Raw genomic sequence first — 13,979 nt, 5'->3', positions numbered from 1 at the left:
TATACGTGTCAGGTTCTGTAAACTATTTTGTAAAGGTAATCGAATCAAATTAATGAGGGAATAATAACTGGATTTTACAATTTTGAATTAGCATATGTATGGTCAACGTATGGAAGGAGGTTCAATTTATGGTTCAATCTGCTAATTCTTATCAATGCCTTTTTTAAAGAAATCTGTGGCATCCTTAAAACCACTGTTTAATACAACTGCCAAACTGCTTCTGAGTCCAGCTCTTCCTGAAGGAATTTATTTATATGAATAACTGCCAATTTCAAAGCTACTATTTAATTTTGCAGTAACTTCCTAACAAAGTCATATTTCTCAAAACAATTATAATTTCACTAGAAATTGAGGGGAAGTTTCCATGGGCCAGCATGTTATCTAATCTCTAGATATTTCATGGAGATCCCCACAACCTCTTACTGCTGGCCCCTTAAATCCCAAAGTTAAGCTCAATGTCAAGAAATATAATAAGGATTCTCCACTGGCATTAACATAAAAAGATTATCAAGGCATTGCCTTTTAATATCCCATCAAAAGCTTCATAAGGAAAGAATAAGAAAGAAGGACAAGAGATTCAAATTATTAGAATTCAATTAAAATGTAAAATCTTAACATTCAATTAAAATGACACTCAACTAAAATGTAAAATCTTAAGTGTTTGGAAGTTTGAATGAAGGTTGGGCTAAAATTTTCTATGTAAACAATATGGATAAGGCATCCTATATTAGGTAGATAACAGTGATGGCAACTTTAGGAGCTAAGAATGACGAGGCCCACTTTTCAGATGAGTCAAGGCAGGTCTACAGATAGAGTATATCAGTTGTTCCACATCATTGGTGAAGGAAAGAAGAGGGCTGGGTCTTTTCTAGATGCCTGCCAGCAGAGAGAGAAGCTGGATTTCCAGCAGGGGTTCAAGAGACCTAATACACGCCTCAGCATGAAAGCAGAGGCAAAGGAGACATGAACGGTTCCTGGAGAGAAGGTACTCACTATGTGCCCTTTTACCAGGACAGGACACAACAAAACAGGATAATGAATCCCTGTTTTGATAGCCAGGCTTAGGAAATAGGAGGCATTACCCAACTGATGGAAAAAGAAGAGATTTTCCGTAGATGGAACAGGAGAAGAGAAAGGCTTGATGCTGACAAACAGTATAAATGACAGGGATCTTCTCTGTTCTGCTCGGGTTAGAAAGTGAGACCAGAATGCCCAAGGAGGAAGAGTTACGGGAAGTCTCTGCTCATGGTCATTCCTTTCCTCTTCCTCTGCATAATTTGTTCTTTATCAGGGATGTCTGATTCTTTGGATTCCCTGGGCCACACTGGAAGAAGAATTATCTTGGGCCTCACATGAAATACACTAACACTAATGATAGCTGATGAGCTTAAAAATAAATAAATAAATAACAAAAACATCTCATAATGTTTTAAAAACATTTATGAATTTGAGTTGGGCCACATTCAAAGCTGTTCTGGGCCTCATGTGGCCTGTGGGCCATGGGTTGGACAAGCTTGCTTCAGATCTTAGCTCAGTTGCACGTTTTCACAATCACCTTCTCTGACTTCTCTGACTAGAGACTCTCATAGCACAAGACTTGCCTGACTAGAGACTCATAGTACAACACAATTCTCCTTTACAGCACTTTTCACAATTCTCCTACAGCACAAGTGTAATATTTCACAATTGTAATAATACACTTATTTGGATGTTTCATTAACTTTCCCCACTAAACCTATTAGGGATATATGAATGATTTTCTTCCTTTTTGTACTGCTACCACTGAGGAGAGTGCCTACTCCACTGCAGACACACATAACTAGTTATTTAATGTATGAATGAATGAAGTTGATTGGGTTAAAGGTCATTAAGGACAGCAAAAGTATGAAAAGGAGAGATTAAGGACACAATTAGTAAGTTTATAAACTACTCAAATCTGGTTAGAGTTGGTCTTATTTACTGTCAATTGTTTATGGCCAAATAAAAAGCTATGGCAGACCATATCTTTGTCCTGGTCAGCTGCACATGTGAGCAGCTTAAGGGGAATTTTGCCACACTGCCATTGACTTTATGATGCATGTCAACAATGCTGCACACAATTAGAGATGATGGCTATTTGTTTTACCTATGAGGCACCTTTGTTCCTACGTGTGTTTGGTTAGGCAGGACTTTGAAAATTTCCATTTCACTCATGTTGACATTATATGAGTTAGTAAGTAAAAAGCAATAGGGATGAGACAAGATCTTTGCCCTCAAAATTCATAAAGTGCTTCTCTGAAAATTGTTGACATCCCCATACTTCAAGAGCCACAGTCCAAATGCATTCACCATAAATTATAGGACATTAACCCATTTTTTTCATTGTCATTAGAAGTGATTGAAATTTTCCAGAGCTTCACTAGTTAAATTAGCAAAGAAAAATGGAAGTAGGATCTAAAGTAGGTTCTTTACTAAAGAACCCCTACCCCCTCATTTTATCATTGTTGCTCGTCATATCATAATGGTAACACTAATCATAATAGCTAAAATGTATTTAAAGCTTCTACATGCCAGCCATGGAGCTTTAAATATATAAACATTTAATTTAATCCCCAAACATGAAGGCAGGGACCACACTTTGTACACATCTATATCCTTAGGAACGGCATAGATGCAAGAAAATGAATGGTAAATATTTGTTAAAAGAATCACTATGGGCCGAGCGCGGTGGCTCATGCCTGTAATCCCAGCACTTTGGGAGGCCAAGGTGGGCAGATCATCTGAGGTCAGGAGTTCAAGACCAGCCTGGCTAACATGGCGAAACCCCATCTCTACAAAAAAATTAGTCAGGCATGGTGGCAGACGCCTGTAATCCCAGCTACTCGGGAGGCTGAGGAAGGAGAATCACTTGAACCTGGGAGGCGGAGGTTGCAGTGAGCCGAGATCATGCCACTGCACTCCAGCCTGGGTGACAGAGCAAGACTCTGTCTCAAAAATAATAATAATAACAATAATAATAATAATCATACAAGAATCACTATGGGCTAGGTGGGGTGGCTCACACATGTAATCCCAGCACTTTGGGAGGTTGAGGTGGGAGGATTGCTTGAAGCCAGGAGTTCAAGACCAGCCTGGGCGACAAAGTGAGACCCTGTCTCCAAACAAAAAAAAAATTTTTTTTAATTAGCCAGGGGTAGTGGCACACGCCTGTAGCTGCAACTACTTGGGAAGCTGAAGTAGGAGGATCACTTGAGCACAGGAGTTCGAGGCTGCAGTGAGCTATGATCACACCAGTAGACTCCAGCGTGGGCGACAGAGCAAGACCCGTTTCTTAAAAGAAAAAAAATATGCAAACAAATGGGAGGAGGGGACAATGCATGTAGTGTTCAAAGCAGCCATCTTTAGGCAACTCAGTTTTTAGGAACTATAAATTGAACACCATACCCTGATAAATTTCACACTAAATATATAGAATAATAACACAATAGAGCTGAAAGCAACCTCCAAGGAGACCTCATTTTATATTTACTGGTTGAGTGACCTTTAGCAAGTAATTTAACCTCTTCCTGAACCATAAATTTTATTAACAGTATGAGGGTAATAACTTCCTTGCAAGTTGTAGAAAATGATAAGCTCCTGATACTATGCTTGGCTCCCAGTAAATGGCTGATGTTGTTATTCTGTTAGCATTTTATGAGCAAAGAAATTTAAAGGTAGTGTTTTTGTTCTAGGAACTTAAAAAAAAAATCAAGACTATGTTAATACTTTGCATTCTGTGGGAAATATGACCAAAAAATCAGTATATTAGGGCAAACTGGACTTCGTATGATGATAAAAGGCTACTTCAAAAGATAAACACTGTAGACATAAAACAAAATGAAACAAAAGTCATAGGTAGATGGGTAGCTTTAAACATTGATAAAGGGTATGACTATAGCAACATAAGAAAGAGTTCAAATTAACTTTAAAAGTACACGAGAATTTTAGAGAAAACTGTTAGAATAAGAATTATAATCACCGAATTTTTTTTTTTTTTTTTTTTTTTTGAGACGGAGTCTTGCTCTGTCGCTCAGGCTAGAGTGCAGTGGCGCAATCTCGGCTCACTGCAAGCTCCGCCTCCCAGGTTCACGCCATTCTCCTGCCTCAGCCTCTCCGAGTAGCCGGGATTACAGGCGCCCGCCACCACGCCTGGCTAATTTTTTTGTATTTTTAGTAGAGACAGGGTTTCACCATGGTCTCGATCTCCTGACCTCGTGATCCGCCCGCCTCGGCCTCCCAAAGTGCTGGGATTACAAGGGTGAGCCACCGCGCCTGGCCAATCACCGAATTTTGACATACACATCACCAAGTTATAAAGCCCACAAGACACTCTGTGGCATCAGTCAGGTCAGCTGAATGTCACAATATGCTCTGCACCTTCTCTCTGCTTTATTGTTCGCCTTAACACTAATCACTGCCTCACGCCCTATTTTGCTTGTTTCTTACATCACTCCTGACTAAAACATAAACTCTATGAGGGCAGAGATTTCCATCTGTTTTGCTCCTCACTGAATCACCAGTTCTGAGTGCCTGAGACACAGATGGTCCTCATTGCTTATTTGTGGATTAAATAAATAAAGGCAGAAATTGAGCCCCAAAGAAACTAAGTACCTTGTATATAGCTGGTAACTGCTGAACCAGTTAAGTTGTGCCAGCACTTCTAAACTCTCCTTTTCAATTCTCTAAGCTGTCTCTTTCTGTGAAACCTTCATCTGCCTTTCCTTTTTTTTTTTTTTTTTTTTTTTTTGAGACAGAATTACTCTGCAGCCCAGGCTGGAGTGCAGTGGCGCAATCTCAGTTCATTGCAACCTCCCACATTCCGGGCTCAGGCAATCCTCTGGGACCAGAGGCACGTGCCACTGTGCCTGGCTAATTTTTAATTTTTATTTTTTTGTAGAGATGAGGTCTCACTATGTTGCCGAGGCCAGTTTCAAACTACTGAGCCCAATCAATCTGCCCGCCTTGGCCTCCCATACTGCTGGGATTACAGGTGTGAGCCCTGCACCAGGCCATCTGCCCTTTATTACCAACTGTGAGAGGGATGGAGCTATATATCTGAACTCTATGATAATCTACAACCATTCTTTGAGGGTTTCTAGCACATTTTATCTAGCATGCTTCTAGAACTCCCATTACATAGGGAAAATTTTTTTTTTTTCCCAAAACTCCACAATTTCTCCAAGACCCTATATAAGAAAAACTGCTAGCTCATGAACAGCTAAACATAATGCCATTGGCCTGAATCTGACTTTTAAACTACTTTAAAGATAGAATAGACTATAAGCAGCCTAGTCGCAAATCGGTTGAATTCTTAATGGTGTAATTTCCTCTTTAAAAATAAGCACTGGGCTGAGCCAGCTCCCTGGTGAAGGAACTGAGAGTGAACAAACAGAAGTCAACATGTAGGTTACCCCTAAATAGAAGAATGAGAGGGCAAGTAATAAAGGGAGCCAAAAGAAGAAGACAATGTAATGATAATCAGACTCTTGGGGCTTTTTCCTATGGAAATATATCTTGGAATGTGTAACTTTTTACTAAACAAACTATTAACCAAGTGTGAGACAAGAATACAGACATTTTCAGATATGCAAGGGATCAAACAATTTAACTACCACATACCCAGACTAGGATGATTTCTCGAGACTCCTGAAAAACTAAGAGAGCAAGCTAAGAAAGGAAAATACAGGATACAGGAAACAGTGGGTCCAACTGAAGAGAGCAACAAAGGGAATGTCTTTGGCTGACAGTATCTAGCAAACCTAGATAGCAGTCAACTTAGAGTGGGGCAGAGGATGGAGGGTCTTGGAGGGAAGTCTCTCAAGGAAAAGTACATTTGACAGAAAAAAATAATATGGTTTGAAATAAAACGAGGCCACCATAAAGCTAAGGCACAAGAACAAAGGAAAGGTTATTAGAAACTCCAAGGGAACAAAAATTGCATGTAAGAAAGAAAATATAATCATAGATTAATTGACTCCATGTGAATATTTATTTATTAGTAATATATATTTTTAGAAGTTTAGAGTTACCCAAGACACAAAACAAATATTTAATTATGGTTATAACTGAATAGGATATAAAAGCTATAAGTCTTGTAAAAACTTCAGAGTTTGTGAGGGGGGAGAGGAAAAGACAGCTGAAGGCGGATTACAGAGGCTGACACTGTCATCTTATGAAGTGGCGAGTCAAAAGAGACTGCAGTTGATGAAGGAAGAAATAAAGGTGTAGTAACATTACATGTAAAAGATACCTGTAGACCTAATCCCCTAATTCCACATGTGGACCAATATACAATAGATATATTAATATAACTATATCTAGAAGATGAAGAAAAATGATGCCAAAAATAGACAAATCAATAAAATAAATGAGTTAAAAGTGGTTATATATGGAGATCAGGATTGAGGATGAGGGGAAGTGGGATAGAAGATAGCTTCTTGCTATAAGCTTTTTGTAATATTTAATTCTCTGTAACCAATGGTTAGTATTACTTTAATGGAAATAAATTCAAATAGAGGGAGAGAATAGGTTCATGACTCAGTCAAGTCCCAAATTCTTTTGCGAAGAAACTCCTCTTTCCTATTAAAAAATTCCAAGTCCTTGTTGTCTTGTAACTACAAGTGTACTTTCTGCAATTACTAATGAAGGAGGGACTTTGTAAAAGTTACCCTATTTCTTATAAAGATACAACTACAGATTACAAACTCAATTTCTTAAACCTAAAAGGAAATGAGGTAGCGTGAAAGTAAGAAAATACAGATTTATTTTTTGGAACTGTAAACTCAAAATTAACGAGCTATAACGCCTTAGCTGCTTATAGGTTCTTCCTGTGCTGATGACAATTCAGCAGTGAACAAAAAGAAAATTACAAAGTTAATATCCCTTGCCTTCTCTCAACCTCAAGATTTTTGGCAGCTAGAGTTTCACATTGTTAGGCAGAAAGGTTTAACACAAGCATCTGGGATTCATTCATGTCAACTATTGCTCTTTAAAACAGAGTATTTTTTATTTAAAATATTAACCTTCCTTTAAAGACTATTTCAGGAGAAATAAATGTCCCCTCCTTCCTATTCCCTGCCAACACTCCATTTCAAAGTTTCAGCCTGCCCTAGGAAATTGAAAAGGAACTCCCTTGCTACATCCTAAATGTCTCTTCGTTCTAAATGCAAAAGCTTCAGGACAGTCCCCAGGGTGAACAGCATCTCCTGGATCCTCAAAACTACTTAAAGATGTGAGCCCCCAAGGTAGACGACCAGAGGTTTCCAACCCCTTTCCAGATGACAGCCTCTAGAAAGATGGGTGTGGCAGAGACCTAGTCCCCTGACTCCAGACATGGGCCAAAGAGCACGTGAATAAATTGAAACATCTCTCCCTACCACATGGAATTCCCTAAGGGAGAAAGCCTTCTGATGCCTCTCCAGCAACACTCCACATTAAGTCTCCAGAGACCTAAGTCTCCATAGATCGAAGTGTTATTGTTCTGTCTCTTACCCATTTTTTCTCTCTTCCTGTTTTCCATCTTCAATACCAAACAACAACAAGAAAACACTGTTCCTCACCTGGGTCAACTTGTGTAACTCTGGACACACTTTGGGGATTAGGTTATTCTGAAGGACTAGAGTCTTCAGGCCAGGCAGTTTTCCTAATGCTGAGGGCATCTTTGTCATTTTCTTCCCATTCAAAGTAATGATCTTCGTATTTTTACCACCACTCAATGCTTTTATTAACAATCTCTCAGTCATGATCTTGGAAAAGAAGTAGAAAACAAAGAAGGTAACCATTAGAGATTAGAGTTCTTTATTATACAGCTTTAGAACCTCTAATTACAGAATTGGTGTGTCATAGAAACAAGAACATTCTGAGATCCACCAGGTTGAAGGGGGGAAGCATTAGATTATTTTCCTATGTGAAAGATATGAAGGGAAAGTAGATGGTCCAGGTTTGGGGCAGGAAATGTATAATGTAAGCCTAAGATAGCTTATGCCTGCGATGTTGAAGTTATCAGAGATTAATGAGGACACAGAAGTGAACTTCTAGGAGCTCCCACTAGTCTAAGATAGAAAATATTAAGGATCAGAAAAAAATAATCTAGAGTAGACTGAAATCAAAACACATTAAAATCTGAGTTCATAATGGGATTTTTTAAAAAGAAACATTACTCACCCTGGGAATTACTAGTGCACCAACTCAGTCTGAAAATTGATAAAGGAAAAAATATAAGCATTTATTCTGCTCTTCCAGTACAAACTGCACTTAAATATAACTTAATAATAAAGTTCTTATTCACAAGAATTGAAACTAATAAATGAGAAAGAAAAAATAACTAATCACAATTTTTGCAAATTCTAATAAAATAATAGAGCTATGCAAAAATCATAATTGGAGACTAAAAGTATTAGATGAAAGGTTGATGAGGAACTTTATAAACAAGTGATCAGGTTAATAACTCACTAATCATTTTAGCATCAATAAAATTGAGACAATCACATTATAAGCCTTATGAAGTAATGAATTAAAAAGTACACAGCAGCACCACCTATGAAATGTTCCTGCCCAAAAATTAAATCTGAATCTAATCATAGCTTCAAGATCTAACTACTATTTACAAAAAAACAGAACTAGAGAATAAGTTAAGTTCATTATGGGGAAACAGTCAAATCTATAATATGGAAGATTCTACAGGCCTGGTCCCTGGTCCAATGTCACAAGGTTTCACCAACAAATGAAAGACATTAATAAAAAGGAGGGAAAACTGTTACGATGTAAGTGAAACTTAGGGCAAATAACAGCTAAATGCAATGTCCGGACTGTATTTGAATCTTCAGTTGAATACAAACATCTCAGGGAAATTTGTTCATGGGCTATTAGATGAGAGAAATTAATTCTGTTACATGTGAAAATGGTATGGTGGTAGTATTTATTTTAAATGTGCTTAACATTCAGAAATGCATACTGAAATGTTCAAGTGAAATAAAATGATATCTTGAGTTTTCTTTAAAATAATCTAGGGGGGAAGTGGGTGGAAGAAACTGATCAAACAAGATTGACAAAATGTTGATAATTATTAACACTGAGTAATAGACACATAGGGGTTTGTATTAGTCCATTCTCGCACTGCTAAAAAGAAATACCTGAGACTGGGTAATTTATAAAGAAAAGAGGTTTAATTGGCTCACAGTTCTGCAGGCTATACAGGAAGCATGTTGCTGGCATCTGCTCAGCTTCTGGGGAGCCCTAAGGAAACCTACAATAATGGTGGAAGGCAAAGGGGGAGCCAGCACTTCACACGGCCAGAGCTGGAGGAAGACAGGAAGGAGGTGCTACACACTTAAACAACCAGATCTCAGGATAACTCACTCACTCACTAGCAGGAGAACAGCACTGAGGGGATGCTAATGCATTCATGAGAACTCCACCCCCAGGATCCAATCACCTCCCACCAGGCCCAGTCTCCAACACTGGGGATTATAATTGAACATGAGATTTTGGAGGGAACACAAATCCAAACCATATCAGCATTCATTATATTAGTCTTGTTATTTCTGCCTATGTCTAAAAATTTCCAAATAAAAGATTAAAATGGTGACAAAAAGGAGAGGGAGGGGAGCTGTGGCCAGTAACATTTGATTATTATCACAACCCCATTAGCACCCAGATAGGATGAGTCTTAGAGGCATTAGGATTACACATGCATGTGACACACTTAGATGTGGATTTCCAAAAACTTGAACATTATAAAATACATTCTGCACTGAAAGTGATCTGAACAGAAATCAATCCTTCCTTTGGCATTCAGAAATCACTTTATTTATTTATTCAACAAATATTTACTGAGCACCTACTACATAGTCAACACTGTTGCAGGAGTGAATGAAAAAGATACAAATTTCTGTTCTCAAGGAAATTCCATTCTAGTAGGGGAAGAAAAGCAATCAGATAAGTAAATCTACTATGTTAGATGGTGATTTGATGCCAAGGGGAAAAAACTAAGCAGAAAAGAGAAATAGGGAGTGTGGGAAATGATAAGTTTACAATTTTAAATAGGATGACCAGGAAAGGCCTCACTGAGAGAATGCTATTAGAGACAAGACCTCTTCCAGTAAGAGAGTAAAATCAAGTGCCAGAATTCTAAAAAGGATCATTAAATTTTTAAAGGGATTATAATGAATATCAATATCATAACAGTAAATCAAGAGATGCCAATAGTGACTTTCAGTTGCTAGAAAGATAATTTTTCAGCTTCTTAATCACTGCTGTTTGCCTTCCCTCTTCCAAACCTATGCTTCGTCTTCTTTACTTTGATATTATTTGTTTCCTAAGAATAATAAAGCTGTTACTATCCAAACAAACTGATCACAAGGCTTTGTTTAAAAAAAAAAAATCCATGACCATCATCACCTCTTAAGTAACTATTCGGTGGCTAGCATCCCAGATGACACTGTCCAAACCCTAGAAATTTGTTACTGCTTTAAGTGGGTAAACAAACCAATACAATCTGATACTGCTTTCTGTTAATCTGCTGAACCTAGAAAACCTGGTTAACATTTTTGAGTCTTTCTTCTCCCTTACTTCCAATATATAATCAGTCCTATTCATACTGCTTGTTCCAGTTATCTATCACTGGGAAACAAACCACCACACATCTTAATGGCCTAAAACATTTATTTTATTGACAAATCTTTTTTTTTTTTTTTTTTTGAGACAGAGTCTCGCTCTGTAACCCAGGCTAGAGTGCAGTGGTGCAATCTCGGCTCACTGCAAACTCTGCCTCCCGGGTTCATGCCATTCTCCTGCCTCAGCCTCCCAAGTAGCTGGGACTACAGGCGCCCACCACCATGCCCGGCTAATTTTTTGTATTTTTAGGAGACGGGGTTTCACTGTGCTAGCCAGGATGGTCTCCGTCTCCTGACCTCGTGATCCACCTGCGTCAGCCTCCCAAAGTGCTGGGATTACAGGTGTGAGCCACCACGCCCAGCCTTTATTGACAAATCTTAATCTGGGCAGGGCTTGCCTATAGTTCTCTTAGTGACAGCTATAGCAAGCAGCTCAAAGTCTGCCGCAGAAACCATCTAAAGGTTTACTAACCCACATCTGGTGGCAGATACTTCTTATTGGCTAGGGCCTTAGGGTGGTCAGCCTCTACATGTAGCCTCTCCAATGTGGCTTGGACTTCCTCCCAACATGGTGGCTTGGTTTGAAGGTTGAGCATCCCAAGAGAGAAAGTGGAGTGGAAGCTGTATTACTTTCATGACCTTGCTTCAGAAGTCATACAGAATCACCTCTACCACATTTTATTCATTAGAACCAAGTGACAGAAACGAGCTCATATTCAAAGGAAGACAAATTAGACTCTGCCTCTTGAAGGCAAGTGACCAAAAATTTGTGGACATGTTTTAAAACCCACCACAATCCACCCTGTAGCCATGAGCTGTTTACATTCTTCCCATATGCAAAACAGACACTCTTCCTGCAAAGCCCCCTTCCCCAAAAGTTTCATCTATTTAGAACATCAGGTTCAAAGATCTTGTCATTTAAGTTAGGTACAAAGGTGGATGAAGCTCCTCTGAGGCAGTTCCTTTAGTTCAGCTTGAGTGCAGTTCATCTTGACCTGAAGACCTATCAACTAAAGAGACAAGTTATCTGTCCACACATACCTAGAATACAACATAGGAAAAACAAAGGGCAGGCAATAGTTAGTCCCATTCAAAAAAAAAGGAAAAATCAGAGGAACAAAGTAGCCACAGGTTCATAGCAATTCTGAAATCAAATGAGGCACAAGGTTGTCATTTTTTTTGTTTTTTGTTTTTGAGATGGAGTCTTACTCTTTCACCCAGGCTGGAGTGCAGTGGCACAATCTCAGCTCACTGCAACCTCTCCCTCCTGGGTTCAAGCAATTCTCCTGCCTCAGCCTCCTGAGTAGCTGAGATTACAGGAATGTGCCGCCATGCCTGGCTAATTTTTCTATTTTTAGTAGAGACAAGCTTTCGCCATGTTGGCCAGGCTGGTCTTGAACTCCTGACCTCAGGTGATCCACACGCCTCAGCCTCCCAAAGTGCTGGGATTACAGGAGTGAGCCACTGCACCCCACCCACATGTACTGCCTGGGATTAGTTTTTGGTTCCCGTTTGGGCTCTTGATTCCATCCTCTTGAATTTCTTTCCTTTTCCATAAAATGTAGCCCATGTTTGCCAAGTAGTTTCCTCAGTCTGCTTCCCGCCCATAGAAGTTCAAGGTGCCAAGGGCCTCATTTTAATTCTTTTTTGATAACAGCCTTATTGAGATAAAACTCACATACCATTAATTCATCATTTAAAGTATACAAGTCGATGGTCCTTAGGATATTCACCAACTTGTGTAACTGCCACCATAATCCATTTTCGAATATTTTCATCATCCCCAAAAGAAAGTCTGAAGCCTTTAACAATCACTTTCCATTCCTCCCATCCACCCCAACCCTAGGCAAATACAAATCTACTTATCTGTATAGATTTGCCTATTCTAGGGATTTTATATAGATGAATTTATATAATATGTGGACTTTTGTGACAGGCTTACTTTACTTAGCATGTTTTCAAGGCTGAGATACTTTGGATATGTGTCCCCACCCAAATCTCATATCAAATTGTAATCCCCAGTGTTGGAGGTGGGACCTGTTGAGAGGTGATTGGATCATGGGGGCAGATTTCCCTCTTGGTACTGTCCTCGTGATAGTGAGTTATTGTGAGATCTGTTTGTTTAAAAGTGGTGGCACCTCCCCTGACTCCCTCCTGCTCCAGCCATGTGAAATGTGCCTTGCTCCGCTTTTGCCTTGCACCATGACTGGAAGCTTCCTGAGGCCTCCGCAGAAGCAGAAGCTGCTACACTTACTTTACAACCTGCAGAACTCTGAGCCAATTAAACCTCTTTTATTTATAAATTACCCAGTCTCAGGTATTTCTTTATAGAACTGCCAAAACAGACTAATACAAAGGCTTATCCATGTTACAGCAGGTACTGGCATTCCATTTATTTTTATTGTCAAATAATATTCCATTGTATGAATACATCACAGTTTACATTTCCACTCATCAGCTGATGGGCATTTGCATTGTTTCTACTTTTTGGTTATTACAAATAATGCTGCTATAAACACCATCTGTGTACAATTTTTTATGTGGCCATGTTTTCATTCTCTTAGGTATATACTTAGGGATGGAATATGTTGGGTCATACAGTACCTCTATGTTTAGTCTTTTGAGGCACTGCCAGACTTTTCCATAGTGGCTGCACCATTTTACACTCCTACTAACAGTGCATGAAGGTTTATCTTTTCATTTTATTGTCCTTCTCAATCCAACCTGATGCAAATCCTTTAAAAACTTCATGGGTTTCTTTTAAAACAGTTTATAATTCACTCCATCAGACAAAAACCACACCCACAAATCTCTTTCGGATGGCCCACCTCTATCTTGGGTTCCCATGTGAAACTGCCATGAGACATTATCCTTAAGATTTTTAGGGGCCCTATTGTTTGTTGGTAAGACAGCGTATTTAACCTTCCTGTTCTTAACAAAGCCTTTTATAGCCATGCCTTTTCATCTTCATCATTTTACTGAGAGTTCCCTGGATTGGCTCTGTCTGGAACAGATTGCTTAATTTTGGCATCATTCACTGTCTGGAGAGGTTAGGAACGAAAAAAAGTATTTTCCAAACCCAACAAGTTGTGGCTCCTTTATATCGAACAATTTTTTTTATCTTGCTTGCCTTTCTCCTTTTGTCTTTTGCTATAGGGGCTAGAAGAATCCAGATAGCACCTTTGACATTGCCTAGAAATCTCTTTAGTGAGATCATCCAGTTGAGCTATACTTATTTTCCACTGTTTCATGGAAAATAAATTTCCAGCATTGCTAAAATTTCTGCTACTATGTCACAAGGTCACCTTTCTTCCAGCTTCCAACCAATAATATCTCTCACCTTGTTTA

General features: G+C 39.0%; 1 protein-coding gene across 3 annotated transcripts in view; it reads right to left on the bottom strand.

Moving 5' to 3' along the window:
* Positions 1–13,979, bottom strand: part of LRRC69 (leucine rich repeat containing 69) — a 138,553-nt gene that overhangs the window by 112,205 nt on the left and 12,369 nt on the right. For 2 of the 3 annotated variants that reach the window (XM_063643425.1, XM_063643426.1), the window contains 2 exons: positions 8,182–8,210; positions 7,578–7,763 (listed from right to left, as the gene is read on the bottom strand). In XM_063643425.1, coding sequence (XP_063499495.1) covers positions 7,578–7,760 — 183 coding nt within the window. In that variant the 5' untranslated portion in view covers positions 7,761–7,763; positions 8,182–8,210. The remainder of the gene's footprint in view (positions 1–7,577; positions 7,764–8,181; positions 8,211–13,979) is intronic. The other variant, XM_055286733.2, reaches the window with a different exon arrangement.

The sequence above is a fragment of the Symphalangus syndactylus genome, chromosome 7, assembly GCF_028878055.3.
Source record: "Symphalangus syndactylus isolate Jambi chromosome 7, NHGRI_mSymSyn1-v2.1_pri, whole genome shotgun sequence".
Taxonomy (NCBI): domain Eukaryota; kingdom Metazoa; phylum Chordata; class Mammalia; order Primates; family Hylobatidae; genus Symphalangus; species Symphalangus syndactylus.
Note: the sequence above shows the minus strand (reverse complement) of the source record. Positions and strands in the feature narration are given on the sequence as shown.